At 46.6% G+C, this 27,840-nt stretch overlaps 1 protein-coding gene across 1 annotated transcript; it reads left to right on the top strand.

Moving 5' to 3' along the window:
• Positions 1-89: 89 nt before the first annotated feature.
• On the top strand, positions 90-27,215 carry LOC115384140 (NACHT, LRR and PYD domains-containing protein 3-like; the record flags this gene model as incomplete). Its single annotated transcript, XM_030086474.1, has 6 exons — positions 90-1,873; positions 5,122-5,295; positions 5,550-5,732; positions 21,476-21,658; positions 21,937-22,119; positions 27,005-27,215. Coding segments are annotated over 6 exons (2,718 nt in total), but the record flags the coding sequence as incomplete, so codon positions are not given.
• Between the last annotated feature and the right edge of the window lie 625 nt (positions 27,216-27,840).

Genomic DNA, 27,840 nt, shown 5'->3' on the forward strand with positions numbered 1-27,840 from the left:
ACTGGACTGGTTGTTGTGTTGTAGAGACATGAAAGCTTGTTGTTTGTGTGCAGTGTGATTGTTGTTGTTGTCTGTGAGCAGGTGTGGGTCTGCAGCAGCTTCTAGAAGAACATAAGAAGAGTGTGAGGAGGAGATGTGAACGTGTGACTGAAGGAAGTGATGAAGCAGGAGGAGGAAGCCTCCTCAACAGGATCTACACTGAGCTCCACATCACAGAGGGACTCAGTGAGGAGCTTCAGAGGGAACCTGAGCTGAAGCAGCTGGAGACAGCTTCCAGGAAGGAGAGCCTCCATCACACTGCCATCAGGGTTCAGGACATCTTCAAAGCCTGGGCCCAGCAGCACACACACATCCGAGTGGTTGTGACCAGCGGCGTGGCCGGCAGCGGAAAAACCTTCTCGGTGCACAAGTTCAGTCTGGACTGGGCCGAGGGCCTGGAGAACCAGGATGTCAGTGTGCTGGTGGTGCTCTCCTTCAGGGAGCTGAACCTGCTGGGAGAGCGGCCGTACAGTCTCCTCTCGCTGCTGGCTGTTTTCCATCCCACGCTCCAGAAGCTGACGGCAGAGGAGCTGGCCGTCTGCAAACTGCTCTTCATCTTTGACGGCCTGGATGAAAGCAGACTTTCTCTGGACTTCGGCGGCGGCCGGCGGCTGCTCGACGTCTCCCGGCAGTCTTCGGTGGGCGAGCTGCTCACTAACCTCATCCGGGGGGATCTGCTGCCCTCGGCTCGGGTCTGGATCACTTCCCGACCGGCGGCGGTCCATCAGATCCCTCCAACATGTGTGGACAGACTGACAGAAGTGCGAGGCTTCACTGACGCCCAGAAGGAGGAGTACTTCAGGAGGAGGCTGAGTGATGAGGAGCTGAGCAGCAGAATCATCTCCCACATCCAGACCTCCAGGAGCCTCCACATCATGTGTGGAATCCCAGTCTTCTGCTGGATCACTGCTACAGTTCTGGAGCACATGTTGAGCAGCGAGCAGAGAGGAGAGCTGCCCCAGACCCTGACTGACATGTACTCCCACTTTGTGCTGCTTCAGACACACAGGAAGAAGCTCAAGTACCATGAAGGACCTGATACGGGTCCACAGGAGCTGACGGAGGCTGACAGGGAGCTTCTTCTGAAGCTGGGCAGGATGGCCTTGGAACATCTGGACAAAGGAAACATCCTGTTCTACCAAGAAGACCTGGAGCAGTGTGGTCTGGATGTGACTGAGGCCTCGCTGTACTCTGGAATCTGTACTCAGATCTTCAAGAGAGAGTCTGTGATCTTCCAGAAAGCCGTCTACAGCTTCGTCCATCTGACTGTTCAGGAGTTTCTGGCTGCAGTCTTCATGTTCCACTGTTTCACCAGCAGGAAGACAGACGTGCTGGAGACCTTCATTGGAATGTCTTATAATACTTTCCCATCTATGAGTGCCTTCCTGAAGGCAGTCCTGCAGAAATCCCTCAGCAGTCAGAACGGCCACCTGGACCTGTTTGTCCGCTTCCTTCATGGCCTCTCTCTGGAATCCAACCAGAGACTCTTAGAAGGTCTGCTGGGTCCAACAGAGATCAGTCCAGGAACCATCCAGAGAGTCATCAAGAAGCTGAAGGTGATCAGCAGTAGAGAAGTGTCTCCTGACAGAAGCATCAACATCTTCCACTGTCTGACGGAGATGAAGGACCTCTCAGTCCATCAGGACATCCAAGAGTTCCTGAAGTCAGAGAACAGATCAGAGAAGAGACTCTCTGAGATCCACTGCTCAGCTCTGGCCTACATGCTGCAGATGTCAGACCAGGTCCTGGAGGAGTTGGACCTGGACAAGTACAACACATCAATGGAAGGACGACAGAGACTGATCCCAGCTGTGAAGAACTGCAGGAAGGCTGAGTGAGTCCACATGTCCTCATGATCAATGTCTCAGTGATGTTTGTAGAAAGTAGTTCCTGTAGTTCCTCTGTGGAGATGATCCTCAATGATCTGTCCTGAAGAACCCATCAGTCCACTGTCTGATCCGCTGCCTCAGACTATGACTGATTATTATTCAGCTGTTAACGGCTCCATTCTGCTGCAGAGAGAATTGTACGAGGGGGTACCGGAAAGTTCCCGGACTGTGTTTATAAAATTAAAACAAGAATGATTTCAGATTTCTGGTTGTTAAATCTCGCTAGAGCATGTTCTTGTGCAGATCTCTGCAAAGTATCGTCTCACAAAGTCACACAGGACAAGTACAAACAGCGCTAACGTGAACACAGCGGGACCGCTTTTTCAGAAAAGCACAAAACGGCGGAACACATCACTAAACGCGATCAGCGGCAAGCATCAGATTTTTTTTTTTTTTTGCTGGGAAAAACAGCGTCAGAAACACTCACCACGGTCCAGGAGGCTATAACGATGGTGCCCTGGGGAGAACGCAGGTTTTCGAGTGGTATGGGCGCTTTAAAAGGGGCGAAATGTCCGCTGAAAACCAGCCCCGCTCCGGATGACCCGCATCCTCACGCAAGCAGGAAAAGATCCGCGAGGATCTTTTTTTTCTGGAAGCCGAACACAGCGAGTCTGTGCCGCCTGGGCCGTCTGCTAACCAGGACCACTACACCAAGTCCTGAGGGGCTCCGAGAAGCAGTGAGGCAGAAGCGTCCGGAGCTTTTGCGGGATGGTGAGTGGTGGCTGCACCGCGATGGCACGCCGGCGCACCGGGCCCTGCGCGTAATGCAGTTCCTGGAGAAAAACGGGATGATCCTGCTGCCTCATCCGCCCTATTCGCTGGACTTAGCCCCCTGTGACTTTTTTCTCTTCCAAAGAATTAAGAAAGAGCTGAAGGGGCGGAGATTTGAGGACGTCGAGGAGGTTAAACAAAAATCGAAGGACGCACTGCACGGCATCATTACGCGCGAGTTTTCAAACGCCTTTTAAAGCTGGAAAACATGGAAGCAACGGTGTATTCAAATCAGCGGGGATTACTTTAAAGGCGACAGCTTTGAAAAATTGTTACAATTAAACACAATAAAAGTTATAACCAGAGTCCGGTTTTTTTTCCGGTACCCCCTCGTATACCTTTAAAGTGAGAGCAGAACTCTGAACTGGGTCCAGAATGAAGAGCTGCTCAACATTTCACTCAGTGTTGTTTTCACAGCTCAGCAGTCTGACCAAGCTGAGAGACAGCAACGCAACATGAGACAGTGAGGGCAACATGAGACAGTGAGGGCAACATGAGACAGTGAGGGCAACATGAGACAGTGAGGGCAACATGAGACAGTGAGGGGCAACATGAGACAGTGAGGGCAACATGAGACAGTGAGGGGCAACATGAGACAGTGAGGGCAACATGAGACAGTGAGGGCAACATGAGGGGCAACATGAGACAGTGAGGGCAACATGAGACAGTGAGGGGCAACATGAGACAGTGAGGGCAACATGAGACAGTGAGGGGCAACATGAGACAGTGAGGGCAACATGAGGGGCAACATGAGACAGTGAGGGCAACATGACAGGCAACATGAGACAGTGAGGGCAACATGAGACAGTGAGGGGCAACATGAGACAGTGAGGGCAACATGAGACAGTGAGGGCAACATGAGGGGCAACATGAGACAGTGAGGGCAACATGAGCACAACATGGTAAATATACACTTTTTCATCTGCATTACCAGAGACCAAAGCGCTTTACACTGCAATATCACATTCATCCATTCACACTCATGTTCACATGGTACTGGGTGGTGGTAAGCTACTATTGTAGCCACAGCTTCCCTGGGGCAGACTGACAGAAGCAAGGCTGCCAATCTGTGCCATCGGCCCCTCCGGCCACCACCAACCATTCACTCTCACACTACTTTCATACTTAGGCAAGGTGGGTGAAGTGTCTTGCGCAAGGACACGATGACAGGGATGCCTGTGGGAGCAGGGATCGAACCTTCCGGTTACGAGACAACCCGCTCTACCATCTGAGCTACTGTCGCCCCAACATGAGCACAGTGAGGGGCAACATGAGTACAGTCACCCCTGATGCACACTGGAAGGGGTCCGGCTGCGGTCCGGCTCCGGTCCGGTATGCCACAGCACTGTGATTCATACCACCTGCAGTGTCTCTGAAGTCCGCTGGAGAAGGTTGCCAGATCTGTCATTAGCCCTCGTAAACAATATGAAACCCATTTAACTCAATAGAAAGCAGCCCAAACTGCCATCTCAGTTGAAAATGCACATCAAAACAGTATTTTTATAATAAAAAACATGTCATAAACAGATAATCATTTCATCAACCTGTCCGACATGTTCAATAGAGAAGCTTGATTTAGCAGAAACACGCCCAGTCTGGCAACACAGAGCTGCATTGAGCTGTTTTGTGCCATTTTGGTGTTGTTTCACTTTCCTGCAGTGACAAAGTACAAAACCGTTCATTCTTCTAATGCGTATAATGACTACATGTCGTTGTTTGTCCTGTATTCTACCACAAGAAGTAAAAAATAGAATATTAAGGCAAAAACACGACAGATTTTATTTTGAAGTCACTTATTTTGGAACACGTATCTTGTTTAGTTAGTTAAGTTTATTTCAGTCATCTTTTTACAGGAAAACACAAGAAGCATAATTCTTACACTTAAAACAATACATTGACTGAAAGGGTATAGGCGTTTCCTTCCGGCGCCCGATTTGCTTCTGTCTGAATTGACGCGGTAGGGCTGCAGCTTACAGAAAAATAGGATCCTTGCGGAAAGAGCTCCCTAAGGGCTCCGGAGCTGGACTGGAGCCGTTGTGCACCACAGCATTGATTTTAATGACTACGGATTAGCTGCGGTGTCCGGACTGCAGCCGTTCCGCAGCCGGACCGCATCCAGTGTGCATCGGGGGTGAGGGCAACATGGGCACAGTGTGAAGGCAACAGGATATTTGTCCAGAGGGGCAGGTTTGGGATTCTGGACATTCAGCTTCACTTCGACTTCTTGAAATCAGGAACTGAACTCAGCATGTGGAACTCCAGGTTCTCCTCCAGGTTCTCCTCCAGGTTCTCCTCCAGGTTCTCCTCCAGGTTCTCCTCCAGGTCAACATGAAGCCCAAGTGAAGAAGTGAAGCTCTGATGTCCAACAGTCCATCAAAGTGTCCTCTCTCATAGCGTCCTGTCCTCTCTGGTCTCATTACAGTCTTTCTGGCTGTGGACTCTCTGATCCTCACTGTGAAGTGATCTCCTCAGCTCTGACCTCTGACCCCTCCCATCTGAAACATCTGGACCTGAGTTGGAACAAGCTGGAGGATTCCTCAGTGAAGATTGTGTGTTCTGGACTGGAGAGTCCAAACTGTAACCTGGAGACTCTGAGGTCAGTTCACTGTCTGAAGGGAGAATCTGTTGGAGGCAAAGGACTGAGAGGAGATCAGGAGGATTCCAGATGTAGTGTGGACAGAGAGTGGACTGAGCTCTGCAGCATGTTGATGAGAGCTCTTCTCCTCCTGGAGGCTTCAGCTGTTTGGACTTTACATTTCTAAACTCTTCCAGTCTGAACCTTCTTCAGCTCTCAGTCACTTCAACATCAAACTCTGTCCTCTAATCTCACTTCTTTCTCTCTTTATTCAGCTTGAAGGACTGCAGTTTGTCAGAGATCAGCTGTTCTTCTGTGGCCTCAGCTCTGAAGTCCAACCCCTCCCTCCAGAAACATCTGGAACATCTGGACCTGAGCAGTAACCCTCTGCAGGATTCAGCAGTTTCTCAGCTGTGTGGTTTTCTGCAGAGTCCACTCTGTGGTCTGCAGACTCTGAGGTCAGACTCCATGTTTGAGTGTGTTTCAGTAAAGTAGTGTTGACACTAAAGGTCAGACATCAGGCTGATCTGAGAGTGATCCACACTGAGGATCTCCAGGAGAAACGGAGCTTCTTCTCTGCTCTTTAGTCCTGTGACTGTGGCAGAGCCGTGTGCAGCTCCACATTTCAAAGCTTGCTAGAAGAAGAAAGGAGCTGCAGTGGATCATTGACTGTGAACCTCTGACACGCTCCATGTTGACCTTCAGCTTTCAAAGCAGCGTAGCGGCTGGGCTCTTCACTCCTCCATGGCAGAACTAAACAGCTGACTGAGCTTCACAGGGTTCCAGTGTGGATTGGAGGATGAAGAGTTGTGAAAGTGTCCAGTCAGTCCAGTGAGGTCTGGATGGGATGTGGTTTCAGAGTTCAGTCAGAGGAGGAGGAGAGTGAACAGGCTGCAGAGCTTCTACCAGACCATGTGGGGGCAGCACTTGTTCTCAGGCTCCTGGCCTTGATTGGGAGCTCGCCATCAGGAATTTGATCTCATTGCAGAACACCTGGCTGCACGGACCAAACTATTCCACTGAGAAAGTTCAAGTCAGCATGAAGCTAAGCTAACGCCAAGCTAGCAGCTGAAAGACTAATGGCTTCAAAACACATTGACACCATGTTAGCATTAGCATGTTAGCATGCTGGCACATTAGTATGTTACCATGACCATGCTGGCATTACAGCAAATTATCATGTTAGTATTAATGTGTTGGCACATTAGCATGATCGCATAAGTATGTCACAACATTACCATGTTAGCATAATCATGTCAGAACATAAACATGTCAGCATATTAGTACTGTATGTCACAACATTAGAATGGTAGCATTAGCATGTCAGCACATTACCATGTTCGCCTAAGAATGTCAGGACATCAGAATGTTAACATGTTAGTATTCCACCACATTATCAGTAGCATGTAAGCACATCAGCGTGTTAGCATGTAAGCACATAAACATCTTAGCATTAGCATGTCAGCACATTATGGGATGTCACAAGTCACACTTTCATTCTACCAGAAGCTGATGAGGAATGACAGCATTAGCCTTCCTTGTGTTAGCATGTTAGCCAACAACAATTAGAACATGGTTCATGATTCAGACGCACCAGTTGAGGAGAATCATAAAGGATCCACACAGGAGAGCAGGAACCCGGCCAAACACATTAGTCTGGATTTGAAGTTCCAGAACATCCTGAGAACCAGAGAACAAAAGAAGAATCAGCTGCAGCAGCTGCTGCTGCTGCCAGTGTTGCCAACTCCCCAGTAGGAAAGTTGCTATTGGCTGTCCTAAAAGTCGCTAGAAGTCGCTAGGTGACGTCATCACCTAATTTGCATAATGCAATTTTTCATGTAATTGTAATGGACGCTGTAGGAGAGAGGAATAACATCATGGGAGAAGCAAAAAGTGAGCTAAAAATACCCTAAATATGTTTAGAACTACAAATGAACTGACCAAACTGTGACAGTGAAGAAACATTTACATGTCCACCCCGCTCTGTGACCCAAGACGGGAGTAGCGACAGATTTGCGCACACTCAATTCATTTGAAGTGTGGACGCGGAGTGGCGTTGGTCTCCTCCTCTCTGCTCTGACTGCAGCAGGGAGTGCTGCGTGACTCTGACCGCTTGTGAGTGTTTTGGGACGGGGGAGGGGCTCACGGCAGCACCCGCTGCTCATTGAGGACAGCAACGAGACGTCCTGTCACGTCTCCAGAGCACCAGAAAAAAGTCACTAAATTTGTCGCTAGTCGCTTTTTTGAAAAAAAGTCGCTAGAGAGGGCCGGAAAACTCGCTAAATATAGCGACAAAGTCACTAAGTTGGCAGCACTGGCTGCTGCTGCTGCTGGGCTTCTCTCCCTCACACTGAGAGGAAAGAAGCTCAGCAGCTCATGAAGAGCCTTGGCTGATTGGAGGCTCTCAGGTCACATGATCATGTCATGTGACATGATGCGTTTGAGGACCTCCTGAAAGTAGGACAAACACTGGGCCAATTTAACCCTGGTTGTGTGTGTGTGTGTGTGTGTGTGTGTGTGTGTGTGTGTGTGTGTGTGTGTGTGTGTGTGTGTGTGTGTGTGTGTGTGTGTGTGTGTGTGTGTGCAAATTCTGTCCTTTAATCTCACTTCTTTCTCTCTTTATTCAGGTTGAAGAAGTGCAGTTTGTCAGAGATCAGCAGTTCTTCTGTGGCCTCAGCTCTGAAGTCCAACCCCTCCCTCCAGAAACATCTGGAACATCTGGACCTGAGTTATAACCATCATCTGGATTCAGGAGTTTCTCAGCTGTGTGGTCTTCTGCAGAGTCCACTCTGTGGTCTGCAGACTCTGAGGTCAGTTGACTGTCTGTTCCTGTTGTAGAAGGAGAAATGTTTGTCAGCAGCTGTGATCTGAGACTCTGATCCTGCAGTGAGAGAGTGGACTGAGCTCAGCAGCAGCTGACTGCTGTCAGACTTGTGCTTCTCCAGACCGTTCTTGGTCTCCAAACCAGCTTTCTGTGGTCTGGGTCTGGACAGTCTGTGGTCTGGGGTCTCTGGGTCTGGCAGTGTCTGGGACTGGCTGAGCGGTCTGGAAGGGATTTGGAAGTCTCTGGCTGGTGGTAAATTTCTCAGCCGGGCTTCATCATTCTTCAGTTTCAGTGTTCATGTTGCAGCTCTTCCAGCAGGACGACCAGCAGGATCGTCTTTTCAACTAAAGTTGGATTTTCAGGCCAAGTTGCCAACATTTCAGCGGAAACCTTTCTCCCTGGTTGCTCCTCTCCTCAACCAGCCTCTGCTGTGCTGCTGTGCTGCTGCTCTCCAGGAAGGTTGATGGCAGCTTGGACCTCAGTGAGGCCTTCAAGACTATTGGAAATTCCAGCATTTACAGAAATAAAGAAATGACAGAGGAACAAAAAAGTGGAGTGTGTGACCCTTATAGAATATAAAACATATTTGAACCATGTTGTTTTTCCTTTTTACAACTGAGCAAAAGAAATAACTTCAAATGTATAGAATTGTCCACATCTCTCATTCTTTTTTCATGTGTATTCATCTCCAGTGTTGGGAAAGTTACTTTCAAAAATTAGTTAGTTGTAGTTACCAGTTACTTCTTCAAAAAAATAACTGAATTACAATATTTTAAATATGATTACTGTGCAAAGTAACTATTGCATTACTTTAAAAAACTAATATGTGTACATATGTGAAAGAATCTGGATCCCCTCTTAACGGAACGTTAACATGCATGTTCATTATAAAACTGAATTTATGAAGAATGAAATAAATGGACACTTGACAGAATAAATGACAAACAGGAAACACTGCATTAATATAAATCATTCAAACATTTCTGTGTGATAATATGAGACAAGACACCAGAAAAGGTCATTACTAACTGTAGATAGCATTTCTACATCTGCTGACATAGATGTATGTCAATAGATGTTTGTCCACAGATGTCTGAACTTCTATTTAAAGATGATCTTTGAACAATCAGAGCTCTATGGCTGTATCTCTATCTGCTCTAGTGATCAGAGCTCTATGGCTGATGGTTGACCTTCAACTCTCCCTAAACCTTCAGTCATTAACTGACGCTGGTTGGTTCGATTTCATGTCATTCATTTACATGGTTAACAGTAGCGGCCGGTGGAGCGGGGCGCAGGTGGTGGGAGAGCTTGTTTCGTTCGCCTACACCGTCAGCGGCGGGCGGTGTTAATTCACTTCCGCATTGGCATTTCCATACCCACGCATTCAAGGCTGGCAGTGTTGAAGAAACCAGTTTATTAAAAATAATTGTTGCCTACCTGTTGTGTTGTTTGGAATGTGCCTTGAATGCGCGGGTGTGGAAACGAGCGCTCCCGTCAATGCGGAAGTGAATTAACACCGCACCGCCTGTGGCTGGCAGTGTGGGCAGAAAAAACAAGCTCTCCCACCACCTGCGCTCCGCGCCACGGGCCACTACTGATTGTTAATCAATGATTGGTGAATCTCTGCTAAGCCCTGGCTCCTCCAGGTAGCTGTTCCAGAACCATAAGTTTTGTTTTGTTATTTTTTTTTTTTTTTCAGTTTATTCTTTATTTGATCAGGGACAATGCACAGGAAAACATTAATCCACAAAAGGAAAATATGCATGTGCCAGGTTATAGCAAAAAATGCTAATTTCCACAAGTAGTCCCTGAACAGGTTGATGTTATCAAATACAAACTATTAAAATTTCCACAGTAAAACATCAACAATCACTCATTTTTAAAACCAATTTCACTTGTACACGATGGTCACAGTCACACATACGCAGAGTTGGGGTCCATTACTCAAAAAAGTAAAGAGTTACCGTTACTCGTTACTTTTGAAAAAAGTAGTGCCTTACACTACTTGATTACTCCATGGAAATAGTAACGAAGTTACACTACTAGTTACTGCATAGTGCTCCGTGGAGCTGTGCTCTGGTCTATCCTTTCGCAGAGCACTGCGCATGCGCAGATCTGTGTGTATCAAAATGTTATTTTAACTGATTGAAAAGAAAACACGTCTTTTAAAATGTTTTATAACCATTCGGATTTACTTCACGCGCTAATACGCCGTCCCCTGGACCACTGGAAGGAGCATTTTGTCCACTTTCATAGTCTGGCTGTGACTGACTTCCAGCTAAGCTTCGAGCTAAGCTAACTACGATGCTAACAGCTGAACCAGCCACTGGACCAGAGACACAAATAATGAGCTTGTCTAACTTTGTCAATGGGTTAGGGAAAAAGCATGGGTCCCTTTAGGCAACCAATTTTACTTTGACGGTTCCATCAGCCCTGACCCGGAAGAGATAGCGAGTAGTTGCTCGTATGGCCACCGTTCCATCTACTGGTGGTAATAAACACAAAAACTCTGCTTCAATAATAATATTTTGGTTGCTCTATTTGCAGTCATTGTAAAAGTAACGATCGTAGCGTTTCATTTGTAACGCTAGTTTAACTACCAATCTAGAAGGAGTAGTGCCGTTACACTACTCGTTCCCATCAAAAGTAATTTAACTACTTGCAGCGTTCGTTACTTGTCGTTACATACCAAACTCTGCACATACAATTACTGTTTGCCTCAGTCACTCAATGTGTACAAGCCTGCTGAGACAATAACCAGGGGTACACATAAGGTGCATGCGCTACTCAATTAAAAAATGCATACCTGATGAAACATTGTAACGCTCATTTGCATACCAATATATGGGGATAGCAAGGTGCGCATCTGTGTGTCAAATAGGCCAGTGCTCACCCGTACCGTTGAACCGGGGGGGACGGTGCTCACTCAGAGCTTTAATCCAAGTTATGAACTATTTTAAATAATGAGAGTTGGTTAAATTTGATCAGATTGTCAAAGCTAAGAAAATTGTATTTATTAAGAATGTTACAGTGATGGTATAGGTGAGGCTTTTTGTCATGAATTTTTAGAGCTCTTTTGTACAATGATTCTAGTGGTTTCAGTGATGTTTTGCAAGCTTGAGACCAACTAGACATACAGTATAAAAGATGTGGGATAATCATCGTGTTGAGATAAGTGTACGAGGCCTCTGTTGTTAAGGAGTTTCTAATGTTTGTAGTTCATTAGACTAAATTTCAGTTTATTTCCAAGTTTTTTAATATGAGTTTTAAAACTGAGGTTTGAATCAATGTTTAGACCTAAGTATTTTGTTTCGTCTACATTTTTAGTATGTTGTCCATTTACTTTGATTTCGCAATTTTTTAGTAGTTTTCTTTTATTCCAAGAAAAGCATTGAAACTGTTTTATCTAGATTTAAAGTGAGGCAGGACATCTCTAGCCATGTTGCTTCTTTTTGCATCTCTCTACTTAGTTTTTTCCACAACTTCAAACTCGTTTTTTCCAGAAGTAAAGATCACCGTGTCGCTGGCATACATTATTACTTCAACATCAGGACACACTCCAGGGAGGTCATTTATGTAAATGCTGAAAAGCAGGGGTCCTAAAATAGACCCCTGTGGCACTCCCATAGAGGCAGTTTTAAATTTAGAATTAACGTTATTCACCCATACACACTGATGTCGATCACTCATGTAAGATTGCAGCCACTTTTGGGTATGATTGGATAGATGGAAATTATTTAGTTTATTGTAAAGTATTTGATGGTTGACCGTATCGAAGGCTTTACGCAGGTCAAGGAAGACTGCTGCAACCACTCCTCCCTGATCTATGTGTGGCCTGACTGCTTCCAAAAAGTAGTAACAGGTTGAATCAGTGGAATATCTTTGTCTGAAGCCAAATTACATTGGATTTAGAAGTGATTGTGAGTCAAAGTGATTAGCCAGTTGCTCAGCTACAACTGTCTCAAGCACTTTTGACATAGCTGGAAGGATGCTTATCAGACGGTACAGCTCATGTCTTGCTTGTCACTGGACATAAAAATAGGGGTGATAATGGCAGGTGTTACAGTGGCAGGAAAGATACCCTCATTGATTGATTGATTAATCATTATTGACAACGGATCCGAAAAAATGTCCCTATAATGTTTTAAAAAGGTTGTGTCCACACCATAACTATCGTTTGCATTGCTGCTATTCAGTCCTGTGATTATTTTTCAACTTTAATTTTATTTGTCGTACAGAGGTTCAAATTTGAATTGCTATTAATGACAGGCGTGGGATGAGCATAAGCGGATTTAAAATTTTGAGCCAGTTTTTCAACACCATCTAAAAAATAATCATTGAAATTTGTTGCTATTGCCAGAGAATCACTGATTCAATTTCCATTTATTTTAAGGTGAATATCTTCATTTTTGGATTTTTCTTTTCCAAGCAATTTGTCAATAGTGTTCCATATAACTTTATTATTTCCTTGTGCGTTTTTAATAATTTCAAGGAAAAACCCAGCCTTGGCTTTTCGAAGCGCTGCTGTAACTTTATTTCTCTGACTTGTAAAGTTAAAGCGGTCAGTTGTTAATCCAGACTTCAGGAAATCTTTTAATGCCATATCTCGCTTTTTCATCATTTCCCAGATAGTTTTGTGGAACCATGGCAAACTTTGTTTTGTATGTGGCCTTCTTGGCCTATTTTTTGTGTATTTTGACAAGACACTATAACAGTTAACATTAAATCATGACAACCCTCTTCACAAGATTTATTCTGTGAGATATCTGTCCAGTTTGAGTGTTTTAAATCATTCTCAATTTGATTTAAATGTTTCTTTGGAATAATTGTAATACACATTTTGCTTTTTATTTGAGCTTCCTCTTTATTCCTTGCCTTGGTCAGTTTTCGAGCTAGTAAGGTTAAGTTGTGGTCAGACATACCAATAATTAGGTTATCAGTTTTAGTAACTCTCTCGGGTTTATTTGTAAAAATTAGGTCTATTAAAGTTTGTGAGGCTTTTCAATCCGGCCCGCCGTACCAGTCCAAATTATAGTAAAAACCTCATTCAATTTCCCCTTTCCTGCAATGCCCATGTTTCCCCAATAGATGGCGGGCTCATAAAAGATTGACCGGTGTTGGAGTGGCGTGCACTCTTTGTTTCACCTCTTTGTTTCACCTCGTTTCCTGTCACCATTCGAGCCCTTCTGCAAACATGAGCGTACCGAAGAGAAGGAAAGTGGACAGTAGGAGTGGACAACAAAATACTTTTTCACTGAAGTTCGATCAACGGCAGTATGTCTGATATGTGTTGAGACTAAATTTAAAATGAAAAAAGGATGCTTGAAACCTCTAAGTCTCAGCACAGGTTATTTTATTTGATTGAGGATGATCAGACAGTGAAGAAGGCCTCATGCTAGCAATAAAATCAAAATACGAGGCTCTTGGTCCATCAGCCCTGCAAGAACAGATCTCAGTCTGAAACCCAGGCTGAATGGCCCCCGTCGAAGGGCGAGGGCCCTCCTTATACTTGATTTTCGCATACTTAAGGGTGGCACATGAGACTCCCCTTCTTCAGGAGTCAGCAATCATGCTTAAGATCTGTGGTCCTGCAGTTACAACACCCTAGCTTGGGGCCTTTTACAACAATCCAGCTCATCTCAGCAGGCCACATGCGACCGGTACAATAGACTGACACATGGTTACACTCATAAAATGCAGCCTGAATAAATGATGAACTGCCTCCTGTGGGTTTCTGACCGGGCATCAGCTCCTTATCCTGGCTGTTTCAGACCTGTTGTCCCTCAGGGCTGTGGTATTTACATTATCACAAAGAGATCAAAGGTTTAGCTATAGTGACCTTTCACCTACGCAGTCGTAAAGCACAAAAGGCACTCACAAGGCAGAGTAATAAAATCATAGTGTAACCTTTTAAATGGGATAAAAATATACAACATATGCCAAGAAGCTGTTGCAGTTTTTAAAGAGTACAACATCAGCCGTCATTTTACCACAAAGCATGCAAACTATGCTTCCAAGCAGTCAGCACAAGAACAGGCGGCTACTGCTCAGAGGTTGGCGGCTAATTTACAGACTCAACAGAACTTTTTTCACCGACAAACTGCGATTCAAGACTCAATTACCAAGGCAAGGCTTTCAAATTAGCAAAGGCTAGCAAGCCTTTCTTCGAAGGGGAGTTTTTGAAAGAATGCATGGTAGAGACAGCAGGTCTCTTGTGTCCGGAGAGCAAAGGCAACTTTGAAAAAAATCAGTTCATCACGCAGGACGGCGACTCGCCGTGTGGAACTGATTGACGAAGACATAGTCAGCGAGTTAAACAAAAAGGCAGCGTCTTTTAAGTTATATTCACTGGCACTGGATGAAAGTAACGACATAAAGGACACTGCTCAGCTCCTGATTTTTATCCAAGGCATTAACGACAGTTTTGAGATCACGGAGGAGCTTTTGAGCATGGAATCATTGAAGGGGAAAACGCAAGGAGAGGACTCATATGAACAGGTGTCTGCTGTCATCGAGAGAATGAAGCTTTCTTGGAGTAAATTTGCCAATGTCACCACGGATGGATCTCCAAATTTAACTGGAAAAAACCCCGGGCTGCTGAAAAGAATCCAGGATAAAGTGAAAGAAGAAAACCCTGACCAGGATGTTATTTTTCTCCATTGCATCATTCATCAGGAATCTCTGTGTAAGTTTGTATGAGGGGGGACCGGAAAGAAACCGGACTGTGTTTATAAAATGAAAACAAGAATGATTTCAGAGTTTTGGTTGTTCAGTATCGCTACAGCATGTTCTTGTGCAGATCTCTGCAAAGTATCATCTCACAAAGTTACACAGGGAAAGCACACACAGCGCTGACGTCAGCACAGCAGGACTCCCTTCTTCGGAAAAGCACAAAATGGCGGAACACATCATTAAACGCGATCAGCGCGCAAGCATCAGATTTTGTTTTTTGCTGGGAAAAACAGCGTGAGAAACACTCACCATGGTCCAGGAGGCGTATAAAGATGATGCCCTGGGGAGAACGCAGGTTTTCGAGTGGTATGGGTGCTTTAAAAGGGACGAAATGTCTATTGAAGACCAGCTCCGCTCCGGACGACCCGCATCCTCACGCATGCAGGAAAAGATCCGCGAGGATCTTTTTTCTGGAAGCCGAACACAGCGAGTCTGTGCCGCCTGGACAGTCTGTTAACCAGGACCACTACATCCAAGTCCTGAGGCGCTCCGAGAAGCAGTGAGGCAGAAGCGTCTGGAGCTTTTGCGGGATGGCGAGTAACAATAACGCGCTGGCGCACCGGGCCCTGCACGTAATGCAGTTCCTGGCGAAAAACAGGGTGATCCTGCTGCCCCATCCACCCTTTTCGCTGGACTTAGCCCCCTGTGACTTTTTTCTCTTCCCAAGCTGAAGGGGCGGAGATTTAAGGATGTCGAAGAGGTTAAACAAAAATTGAAGGACACACTGCACGGCATCATTACGCACGAGTTTTCAAACGCCTTTGAAAGCTGGAAAACACGGATGCAACGGTGTATTCAAACCAGCGGGGATTACTTTGAAGGCGACAGCTTTGAAAAATTGTTACAATTAAACACATTAAAAGTTATAACCAGTGTCCGTTTTTTTTCTGGTTGTCCCTCATATTGCAGCTTAATCATGTCGTGGATCCAGTTGTAAAACTCATTAAAGCTCGTGTCCGGAGTTTTGAAAGAGAGAGTTTTTTTTTTTAATCCAACATCTCGAGGTTCCCCCTCCCTCTGCTTTCATGAGCGACCAAGCCACGCCCCTTTAATTGTGCACGCTCATTATCCGTCGGGTGAAAATGAGAGCCTCTGAGTCCTACAGCATCCTCCATGTTTAGCTGTTTACGGTGGATGTTCAGCAGACAGTGGATATATCCGAGGTAAGCGGGGCGGCTGCTGATAGCTAACTCACCTCTGCCTGGGAGAGTGCGTGTGCTCTCTGACTGCGCGCACACGCTGATTGATGGCACGACAAGGCGGAAGCTCGAAATCTATGGGGATGGCTAGTAGCTACGTCATCGAAGCTGAATACGTCACTTTCGTGTCCAAAGGCGCGATGGTGCAGTGCTGTGTCCCGTGTTGTAACAACAGGAACGATGTCAACAAAACCATATCCTACTACTGCTTTCCTCTGATATTACATCATTATATTATTTTTACTGATATTACAAATAATGAGGCGGACTCACGTTATATAGATCAGATTTTTATTGTTTCATTTAATTATGTCTCTGAGCCAGACAGCAGCGGCACCGCCGCCAGGTCTCCTCCCCACAGCGGGACGGTCCCACCGAGACACACACCCAGCACCGGACCCGGTCCTGAGCAGGACCCCGGACCGAGCAGGACACAGGACGGAGCGGACCGGGACTCAGTCCACGAGGGCGGCGCGTTCCCCCCGCTCCCGGTGCTGCTTAAATTAATTAAAGACAATTTATAGAAGTCTAAATAAAATTTTTGGCTAAACGTCCTCTGTCTGTATTTAATCTCCCTTTAGCTGATATTATTTTCTAGGCTGTTGGCATCACATCACTGATTAAATAAATAATCTGCTAAACTTTAGAGTTTATTTACATGTCAGTCGCGGTTCTTCAGGTCCTGCTGGTTCCCACATCAGCTCCTCTCGTGGCGCCGGCGCATCAAAAGTAACTCTATCGGCCACAACAATATGGTGTAAAACAGCACAGGACAAAATAAAGTCCCACATCTTTTCAGGGCTGAACTGCAGCGTTTCCCCCGCTGGATCTGAAGCTGCTCTGCAGCAGCTGTGTGTCTTCTCTCACTGTTAAAACTGCCTCCTCTCCGGCAGGACGGACCAGCGGAGTTATCCAAAGTTAATAATCCTTTATTAATCCCACAAGGGGGGATATTATTAGATATTCTGTAAGGGCTTTATTATTATTATTATTATTATTATTATTATTATTATTATTATTATTGTTATTATTTTACTTTTTAACCTGTACTGAATGTGTGCTGCTTCTGCTTTATGGCGTGTTTGAGGTTTGGTTTAAAATTATTTCCCTGGATGAATAAACTGTAAGTTGTCCACAAACCGCAGACAGACAGTACCCGATTCTAACATAGATAATTAATTAATAGTTAAGTTACACAGCATGACGCGACGACTGACACCCTCGTGTTAATGCTAGCTAGCCCCTTAATCACTCACCTCAACCTCGTAAATGTTGTTTTGCATTGAAGCCTGTACTTTCCATTTCAGACTTCCACCTGTCACCACAGAAACAATTACAACTCGGTTTGAGTTGTAAGGATTTAAACCCCTCTTCTCTGACTTTGGAAAGTCAGCAAAATTCACTGTTACCATGAAAAAAGTGACCGGTTCTTTGGCAACAGCCATTGTGTTTACATTGCGCGCTAGAAGCCTTGGACCCGGAAGTGACTTGTGACGTCACACTAGCCATTCCCATTGGCTGAAGCTGACCGGCGTTTTTTCGGATAACATGGGGGTCTATGAGACGAAGACGGGGCTCATAAATACATTTTTCTTATTGCTTTATGCTAATATTATATTATTGTATTGAACCAGACTAACACATTTAAGCTCTGTTGAAAAATGATACATTCATTGGAAACGAACGGACACGAGCTTTAACTTCATATGAGCAAGGGGACTTTGTCATCATCAGTTCATTACATTCCTGGAAGAAACCGATGCGGATCACCAGGACCTACTTTACCAATCTCCTGTCCGCTGGTTAAGTTTGGGAAAAGTGCTTCAACGAGTCTGGGAGCTCAAAGAGGACATTCGCTCATTTTTGGAGTTAATGGGGAAATCCGACGAATTCCCCGAGCTGAGAGACAAAACTGGCTTTGTGACTTTGCGTTTGCTGTGGATATATTTTCACACATGAACGAGCTGAACGTGAAGCTACATAGGAAAGATCAGTTTGTGCACAACATGTACACAAATGTGAGAGCCTTCAAATCCAAGCTGGTTTTATTTTCCAGGCAAATGTCAAACAAATCTTTCCCATATTTTCCCACACTAGCCTTGCAGAAATAGGCCACCCGAAATGCGAAGAAATAGTGCAAATCACTGGATGACCTGCACAGAGAGTTTTGCTGTTGGTTCTGTGATTTTGAAAAAAATGAAGAGTCACTTCAGCTGGTGTCCTGTCCCTTGTCACAAGACCCCGAATTAGCACTGCAGGAGCTGCAACTGGAGCTGATCGATCTTCATTCTGACTCCGGAACAAAGGAGAAGTTCAAATCACTTAAAGTCCGAGTTAACCAAAATCAGCCATTTTCTTCTAAACACCTTAAATAGGTCATAAATGTGTTTCTTTACAACATATAAAAGCCATTCCTCCATTCATGATTTAATTTTGGAGGTAGACTTCACAGACTTTTTTCACCACTTCTGTGTTCAGGATTTAATGGGCGGGTCAGAAATGAGGGCCGCGCTACGTAACGCGGCCCTCATTGTCATAAACCCGCCCCCCGGATACTGAGCGATATAAAAACATCTAGCGTATTAGCATCGGTGGTTTTTCCGCTAGCTTTCGAGTCTCGGATAGCATCTCGTACGACAGTCTGCAGCGAGCTAACCAGTCAGCCAGTCAACTAACCAGGCATGTCACCTCCACGTCGCTCGTGCATCTTCCCTGCGTGCCACAATGTGCAGGGTAACGATGCCATGAGCTAAATACACCCGCGCGGATTGCCCTCGTCCCCGGGGGGCATCGGCTCACCTCGGGCCCGCCACCGTGCCGTGAGGCGCGGCCGGGTCAGGGAGACCTTCTCCCCGGGCAGGGCCGGCCCGGGCTTCAGAGGCGCCCTAGGCAAGCCCGAGACGAGCGCCCCTTGGGAGCGTGTTTTTCGAGCGATCCCGACATTTGTTGAGCGGGGGGGGGGGGGGGGGGGGTTGCGCGCTGAGGAGCGATGCCAAACAATACCGATCAGTGCCGGGCAGCACCGAGGACGAGGAGCGCAGTGCGGCGGACCGCTGCACATCGGGGCTCACGGAACACAGAGCGTCGTGGCGCCCCTTGTACGACCGCGGCGCCCCCCTCGGGACGTGGCGCCCTAGGCGGCCGCCTAGTTCGCCTATGCCTAGAGCCGGCCCTGTCCCTGGGGGTCGCGGGGGTTCCTCCGCAGCGCAGTGTCCGACGCCGCCGCGGAAGGCGAGTCGGTTTCGGAGGGGGTCGGGTCGGCGGCGGCGACTCTGGACATGCGCCAGGCCCTTCCCGCGGATCTCCCCTGCCGCGGACCCACGGCTCCCCCACCCGGAGCCGCGGGTCGACTCGGCTGGCGCCTCGCAGCTGGCTTAGAACTGGTGCGGACCGGGGGAATCCCACTGTTTAATTAAAACAAATAAATGAGCATTCTGATGGAGACTGTGAGGAACGAGGCTGAGCACTCTCAGCATCTGACTCAGAGTCAGTTTTGGCTCTGATGGCTCAAATTGGTAGCTGGAGGCGGCTCCCCTCCCGCTGTGGGCGTCACTCCAGCGCTTCTAACTGACACGCCCCCAGCGTTTCACAGCAGAGAGAAGTGCTGGTTTTTACGTGATTTTGAGACCTTATTTTATATACTTGGCAATTTTTTTAATCATTCAAATTTGGCTCAGTGGTTAATGACACATGTTTATGCAGTGTGACAAACTCATAACACAAATTTATTTCTGCTTTACTCGGGCTTTAAACTGAATGACTTTTACGCTTCAGTTGACGAAGCCACGTTTCCAAACCTTCGGAAGATGGCACAGAAGATGCTGGTGTTGTTTGGCTCGACCTACGTGTGTGAGCAGACTTTCAGCATTATGAACATCAACAAAGCCCGTCACAGATCCAAGTTGACTGACGAACACCTCAGGTCTATTCTGAGAATTGCCACAACAAAAATAACTCCAGACTTTGATGCACTTGCAAAAAAGGGAGACCAACAACACTGTTCACATTGAAATTACACGGAACATGGAACAGTTTTTCTGCTGTGGTATGAAAAAATGCATATGGAAAGCTTGGAGGTGCACGTCTTTTTACTAAAAGCAATGTGTGCATTTACGCAAAGCAGCAGTACAATAGCTTCACTAACACGCCGCATATTTCATTTTCTAGTTTCTGCTCCAGGTAGGACATGTAATACAACCTATGTCTGTGTGATTGATGTGTACTGTTTGCTGTTATTGAGCTTGTAAATAGTTTTTGAATGTTGAAAGTGATTCCATTCATTTTTTTTTCCAATAAATGTTGATTTCTTCAAATTTGTGCCTTTGATTGAAATGTATTAAAACAGACGAAATCTCCAGGTTTTAGAAATCACAGTGCGTATGCTATTTTAATCTATTTACATTTTCTTCTTCCAGTATTGTGCATAATATTGTGCATTAACATTTTGACTTTTTTCTCAAAGTTCATGGTGGAATTTTTTTTTTTTTTTTTACCCCTTCTATTTTTTTTCTCATGGGTGGCCCTAATGCTCTTTTTCGTAGATGTCCAAGGATGTTTATTCTTTATTACTGGTTGTTTGAACACGGAACACCTTGGAACAGCGTGAATACCAAATAACAAAAACACGATACGTCACAGTCACATATACAACATGTTTCAGCAAATAATGGAGCAATAAAACATGACGAAAAAAATTCATCGTGTGCGCCTGTTAGACCAGCAGTAGAACGGTATTGCAAGGGTTCTTGTCACTTTATTGCCGTTTTTACACTTCTCTCTGGCTCGTTTCATTCACCGCTTCACGTAACGCTCCTCTTCTTCTCCCCCCGCTGTCACATCAGCTACCGGTCACATGCACTTCCATGTCACGCAGTCACATAACATCCTTTTGTTTTTTGAACTCTGCATATAGATTTTACACATAAAAAACTTTGACAACACTTTGCCATTGCTCCAAACAACCGTATCATTAAACAAATAAAGGCAATATCGTGACCGTTGTTCTCGTTGTCATGGCAACCAATAAACAACACAATATTGCATCTACTACAGAAAGACTGCAAATCTGTTAATAAATCTGTTTCTACATTTATTTGCATGTCCTTACTGTGCAATGAGGTTTGCAGACACTACATGAAGTGCTTTGGTATATCCGGCCCAAAAGGTCCATCCAAATACTCCGGGCTCGGTCCCTCTGTCAAATTTTAGAACCCATTGTGGCCTGCGAGTCAAAAAATTTGCACACCCCTCGTCTATGCGGTCTTGACTACAAGTCTAACGGTGTGTGTGGACATGAGGAGGAGTGTGAATGTTGTGTGTGATGAAGATCCACAACAACAGAACAGCTCATTGATCAGGACTCAGTAATGTGGAGCTGCTCATTTCTCCATCAATACATCTGATTGGTTCCTCTTAATTGATTCTGCTGCTTTCTCTCTTTATTCAGGTTGAAGGACTGCAGTTTGTCAGAGATCAGCTGTTCTTCTCTGGCCTCAGCTCTGAAGTCCAACCCCACCCTCCAGAAACATTTGGAACATCTGGACCTGAGCAGGAACCCTCTGCAGGATTCAGCAGTTTCTCAGCTGTGTGGTTTTCTGCAGAGTCCACTCTGTGGTCTGCAGACTCTGAGGTCAGTTGACTGTCTGTTCCTGTTGTAGAAGGAGAAATGTTTGTCAGCAGCTGTGATCTGAGACTCTGATCCTGCAGTGAGAGAGTGGACTGAGCTCAGCAGCAGCTGACTGCTGTGTGTGGACATGAGGAGGAGTGTGAATGTTGTGTGTGATGAAGATCCACAACAACAGAACAGCTCATTGATCAGGACTCAGTAATGTGGAGCTGCTCATTTCTCCATCAATACATCTGATTGGTTCCTCCTCATTGATTCTGCTGCTTTCTCTCTTTATTTAGGCTGGAGGGCTGCAGGTTGTCAAAGATCAGCTGTTCTTCTGTGGCCTCAGCTCTGAAGTCCAACCCCTCCCTCCAGAAACATCTGGAACATCTGGACCTGAGCAGGAACCCTCTGCAGGATTCAGCAGTTTCTCAGCTGTGTGGTTTTCTGCAGAGTCCACTCTGTGGTCTGCAGACTCTGAGGTCAGACTCCATGTTTGAGTGTGTTTCAGTAAAGTAGTGTTGACACTAAAGGTCAGACATCAGGCTGATCTGAGAGTGATTCACACTGAGGATCTCCAGGAGAAACAGAGCTTCTTCTCTGCTCTTTAGTCCTGTGACTGTGGCAGAGCCGTGTGCAGCTCCACATTTCAAAGCTTGCTAGAAGAAGAAAGGAGCTGCAGTGGATCATTGACTGTGAACCTCTGACACGCTCCATGTTGACCTTCAGCTTTCAAAGCAGCGTAGCGGCTGGGCTCTTCACTCCTCCATGGCAGAACTAAACAGCTGACTGAGCTTCACAGGGTTCCAGTGTGGATTGGAGGATGAAGAGTTGTGAAAGTGTCCAGTCAGTCCAGTGAGGTCTGGATGGGATGTGGTTTCAGAGTTCAGTCAGAGGAGGAGGAGAGTGAACAGGCTGCAGAGCTTCTACCAGACCATGTGGGGGCAGCACTTGTTCTCAGGCTCCTGGCCTTGATTGGGAGCTCGCCATCAGGAATTTGATCTCATTGCAGAACACCTGGCTGCACGGACCAAACTATTCCACTGAGAAAGTTCAAGTCAGCATGAAGCTAAGCTAATGCCAAGCTAACAGCTGAAAGACAAATGGCTTCAAAGCGCATTGACACCATGTCAGCATTAGCATGTTAGCATATTAGCATGTTGAAAATCAGCATGTTAGCATCAGTGTGTTGGGACAAGAGCGTTTTAACAATAAAATGTCAGCACATCATCATTTTAGCATTAGTATGTCAACACATTAGCATGTTAGCATGAGCTTGTTAGGATATTAACATGTTAGTGGATTAGCATAATGAGAGGAATGAAGCTCAGCAGCTCATGAACAGCCTTGGCTGATTTGAGGCTTTCAAGTAACATGATCATGTCATGTGACATGGTGTGTTTGAGGCCCTCCTGAAAGTAGGAATAACGCTGGGCCAATTTAACTCTGATTCTGTGTGTGTGTGTGTGTGTGTGTGTGTGTGTGTGTGTGTGTGTGTGTGTGTGTGTGTGTGTGTGGTGATCCAGATGTAGTTTGGACAGAGAGTGGACTGAGCTCTGCAGCATGTTGATGAGAGCTCTTCTCCTCCTGGAGGCTTCAGCTGTTTGGACTTTACATTTCTAAACTCTTGCAGTCTGAACCTTCGGTAACACTTTACTTGAAGCACCCGGTATAACACACTATAAGTGTTTGTAAGTAGTTATGAACACTCATAAATGATCACAATGCTTTATAACTTACTATACAGCATAGGATTAGGTTTACGGTTATTGTTAGGGTTAGGTCCTGGCATTGTCATCATCAATGAATGTTTGACTTGATCAATACACTGTTGGTGCCTTCCTCAGCTACCTTAGCAGGTAGCTGTGCCTTCAGACCAGGGGCAGATGTCGTCAGGTGGTGTTCAACCTTCACTGGGTGTTTCGGCCCTCAACCACAACACCCTCCGGTTGGTGGGCCCGCAGTGAGTGGCCAGCTCACTGCCCATCTGCCCCTGGCTTCCAGTTTTCCTCTTCCTTTTTGCTCCAGATCCAGCAAGAGGCGCGTTCTGCCTCCTCCCACATCCGGTGAGCCGCTTGCTTTTTGCTCCCCTCGTCCATCTCCATGGAGAAAGGAGACTCCATGTGGACTTCGCTGGGAAGCCCCTACACCCTATCTCCACAGGGAAAACCCATGCCTGCCAGCCCTTGTCACGGCATTCTTGGGCCAGGTGATGGTATTTTGCAGCCTTCCTTTCATGGGCCTCCTCACAGCCCTCCTCCCATGGCATGGTCAGCTCGACCAGGATGATCTTCTGGTCCTTTGTTGACCACAACACTATGTCGGGGCAGAGGGATGTTTACACCACCTCAGGAAACTACAACTTCCTCCCAAGATCCATCCTCATCTCCCAGGAGCTTGAGGCATGAAGGATCCAGGGTCTTTTCCCTCTAGTGGACTGTGCAGGCCTGGCTCCTTCCTGAAGGAAGGTGATCGCTCTCTCTGCGGTTGTGTGGGTCAGTCTCTTCTTCTCTCTCCCGCTCTATGGTGTCAGCCAATGAGAGGAGCACTTTGTCGTGGCGCCATCTATACCTCCCCTGGGTTAAAGATGTTTTACACCCAGTGAGTATATGGGCCAGGGTCCCCTTCTGGCTGCACAGCTTGCAAAGTGGATCCTCTCTGAGGCCCCATGTGTGCAGATGTTCTGAGGAGGGGAGGGTGTCATAGACTGACCGCAAGAGGAAGGGGATGCGATAAGGCTCCAGGCGCCACAACTCTGTCCATGTGACTTTGCGCCTGGGCAAATTCCATTTTGTCCAGGCCCCCTGGGATCCTTGCTGTCCTGCCTGGCTACTTGCTTCTCTTCTGGCCTGCTCCTCACTTCGACCTGCACCATGCCTCGCCTGGTCCTTGCATTAGCACCTCCCCAGGTTTGAAATTGTTCAGAGCCAAAACCTTGTTGGTGGACGTATTGGTTGCCAACTATGTCCCGCAGCTTCAGAGAACTGATCGCCTGCTTCCAGTAGCAGCCCATGGCGTGGGGCGCAGGTGGTGGGAGAGCTTGTTTTGTCTGCCCACACCGCCAGCCGCGGACGGTGCGGTGTTAATTCACTTCCGCATTGACGGGAGCGCTCATTTCCACACCCGCACATTCAAGGCGCATTCCAAACAACACAACAGGTAGGCAACGATTATTTTTAAAAAACTGGTTTCTGCAACACTGCCTGCCTGGAATGTGCGGGTATGGAAACGAGCACTTCCGCCAATGCGGAAGTGAATTAACGCAGCACCGCCCTCCGCTGACGGTGTAGGCGAACGAAACAAGCTCTCCCACCACCTGCGCTCCACCGGCCTCTACTGCCTGCTCCACAGCTGTGTTGGCAGCCCATTTGCCTCCAGACCAGGTTGTAATGCCACCCTGTTTGATGTCATTGGAATTCCTCAGGCTTAGGATGACTCTGCATTTTGCCACCTTGTACTCCTCAACAACTGATGACAGGGGGAGTTGCAGCTGACCAGACCGGGTGTACAGCCCCACTGATGAAAAACTTGGGGAAATGCCGAGCCACCTCCGCAAATGCTTGTTGGTCTTCCTCTCAATGGCCTCGATGGTAGCTCAGTTGGTAGAGCAGGTCGTCTTATAACCGGAAGGTTGGCGGTTCGATCCCCGCTCCCGCAGGCGTAAAACTGTCGTTGTGTCCTTGGGCAAGACACTTCACCCACCTTGCCTAGTATGAAAGTTGTGAGAGTGAATGGTTGGTGGTGGTCGGAGGGGCCGATGGCGCAGATTGGCAGCCTCGCTTCCGTCAGTCTGCCCCAGGGCAGCTGTGGCTACAATAGTAGCTTACCACCACCCAATATGGTGTGAATGAATAATGCAATGTAAAGTGTCTTTGAGTGTCCTGAAAAGTGCTATATAAAACCAATGCATTATTATTATTAGTCATGGGAAACTCATAAACTGTAAATAGCCACAATAGTCTGGGCAAGAGGCCATGTTGATACAACCAAGTCTTGAACTTGCCTGGGAGTAACGACTTGTCGAACTTCTTCAACCATTCCTCAGTCTGGTTCACAGCCTGAGCTATATTGGCACCATTGGTCATCGATGCATTGAACCACTTTCCCAGACATTTTATTGGGTTGCCCTCGATAGATCGAAAGACCCTACCCTGGACTTTGAGGGTAAACTTGCTGGTAACTCTGCCCATCTTGATTACCATGCTCCTGGACTTCCTGGCTTTGAACAGCATCCCTGCCCAAGAGCCGACACCACGCAAGATTTCCAGCACCCATCTTGATTGGACGTGCGTCACAGTTGTTGTAGTAATGTCGTCCATAAACACTCGCAGCACTGGTTGCTCAACACCAGACTCCAATTTGGGGCCCTGGGTTATGCCCTCTGCTGCAGATAACAGTAGGTTCATTCCCATGATGAACAAGATTGGGGAGATGGTGCATCCTGTTGGGATCCCCTTTTGGAGGTCCAGCCAGCTGGTGGTAAAGAGCGCTGATGTGAACCTGAGTCGGAATCCCACAAGGTAGTTGGTGATCATGCCTCGGATTGACCTAGGGATGTAATAATGGTCAAGCCCTTCTTGGATGAGGTCATGTGGAATTGACCCGAAAGCATTGGCAAGATCTAGCCAAACGACTGTTAGGTCACTTTTCTTACTTCCTTGCTTCTTGAATCAATTGGGTGATCATCGAGGTGTGTTCCAGACAGCCCGAAAAGCCTGGGATGCCACCTTTCTGGATGGATGTGTTGATATATCAGTTCTGCGTCATGTAGGTGGTAATTCTTCGTGCCAGCACAGAGAAGAAAATCTTGCACTCCATGCTAAAGAGAGAAATTGTCCTGAATTGAGAAATTGTGGAGGACCTCTCCTCCTTCGGAACAAAGCATCCCTCGGCCAGTGTCCAGCTTGGTGGAAAAGTACCCTTGGCCCAGATCTTCCTCATAGTTTTCCACAGCCTCCTGAGGAGTTTGGGGCATTTCTTGTATACCTTACACGGTATACCACTTGGGCCAGGGGCAGCTGATGATCTGGCTTTGCGGAAAATATCCTGTACCTCCTGCCATGTGGGTTCCTTCGTATTCAACTCAGTCGTTGACTTTTCAGGTCTTGTGATGTTGTGATTGGCTCCTAGACCCTGACTCCTGTTGGGGTCGCTATGGGCTTCAACAAGAAACTCTTCTACCTCCGACTTTGAACTTTATAACTATAGCGACACATGTTATAATGACATTATAATGCTTTATAAATGTACTTATAATGTGTTATACAGGGGGGCTTCAAATAAAGTGTTACCGAACCTTCTTCAGCTCTCAGTCACTTCAACATCAAACTCTGTCCTCTAATCTCATGTCTTTCTCTCTTTATTCAGGTTGAGGAGCTGCAGTTTGTCAGAGATCAACTGTTCTTCTCTGGCCTCAGCTATGAAGTCCAACCCCTCCCTTCAGAAACATCTGGAACATCTGGACCTGAGCAGGAACCCTCTGCAGGATTCAGGAGTTTCTCAGCTGTGTGGTTTTCTGCAGAGTCCACTCTGTGGTCTGCAGACTCTGAGGTCAGTTGACTGTCTGTTCCTGTTGTAGAAGGAGAAATGTTTGTCAGCAGCTGTGATCTGAGACTCTGATCCTGCAGTGAGAGAGTGGACTGAGCTCAGCAGCAGCTGACTGCTGTGTGTGGACATGAGGAGGAGTGTGTGTTGTGTGTGATGAAGATCCACAAGAAGAGAACAGCTCATTGATCAGGACTCAGTAATGTGGAGCTGCTCATTTCTCCATCAATACATCTGATTGGTTCCTCATCATTGATTCTGCTGCTTTCTCTCTTTATTCAGGTTGTGGGACTGCAGGTTGTCAAAGATCAGCTGTTCTTCTCTGGCCTCAGCTCTGAAGTCCAACCCCTCCCACCTGAAGGAGCTCCACCTGAGTGACAACAAGCTGCAGGATCCAGATGTGCAGCAGCTGGTTGCTCTCCAGCAGAGTCCAGACTGCAGCCTGCAGACTCTGAGGTCAGTAGATGGTTGGAGTGAGTCCATGCTGCTTTCAGAAGGTTTGGACTAAACACAGTCAGTGTGAGAACAAAGATCCAGTGTTTGACTCTCAGTGAGGCTGTGAGAGGAGAACGCTGAGCAGCTTCAGGATTGGACAGCAGAGGACACACAGTCAGCCAATCAGAGGGGCCACAGGCTTGTTGTGTTGGTCTGACAGTGGT

Source organism: Salarias fasciatus (genome assembly GCF_902148845.1).
Source record: "Salarias fasciatus chromosome 23 unlocalized genomic scaffold, fSalaFa1.1 super_scaffold_20, whole genome shotgun sequence".
In the NCBI taxonomy this organism is placed as follows: Eukaryota; Metazoa; Chordata; class Actinopteri; order Blenniiformes; family Blenniidae; genus Salarias; species Salarias fasciatus.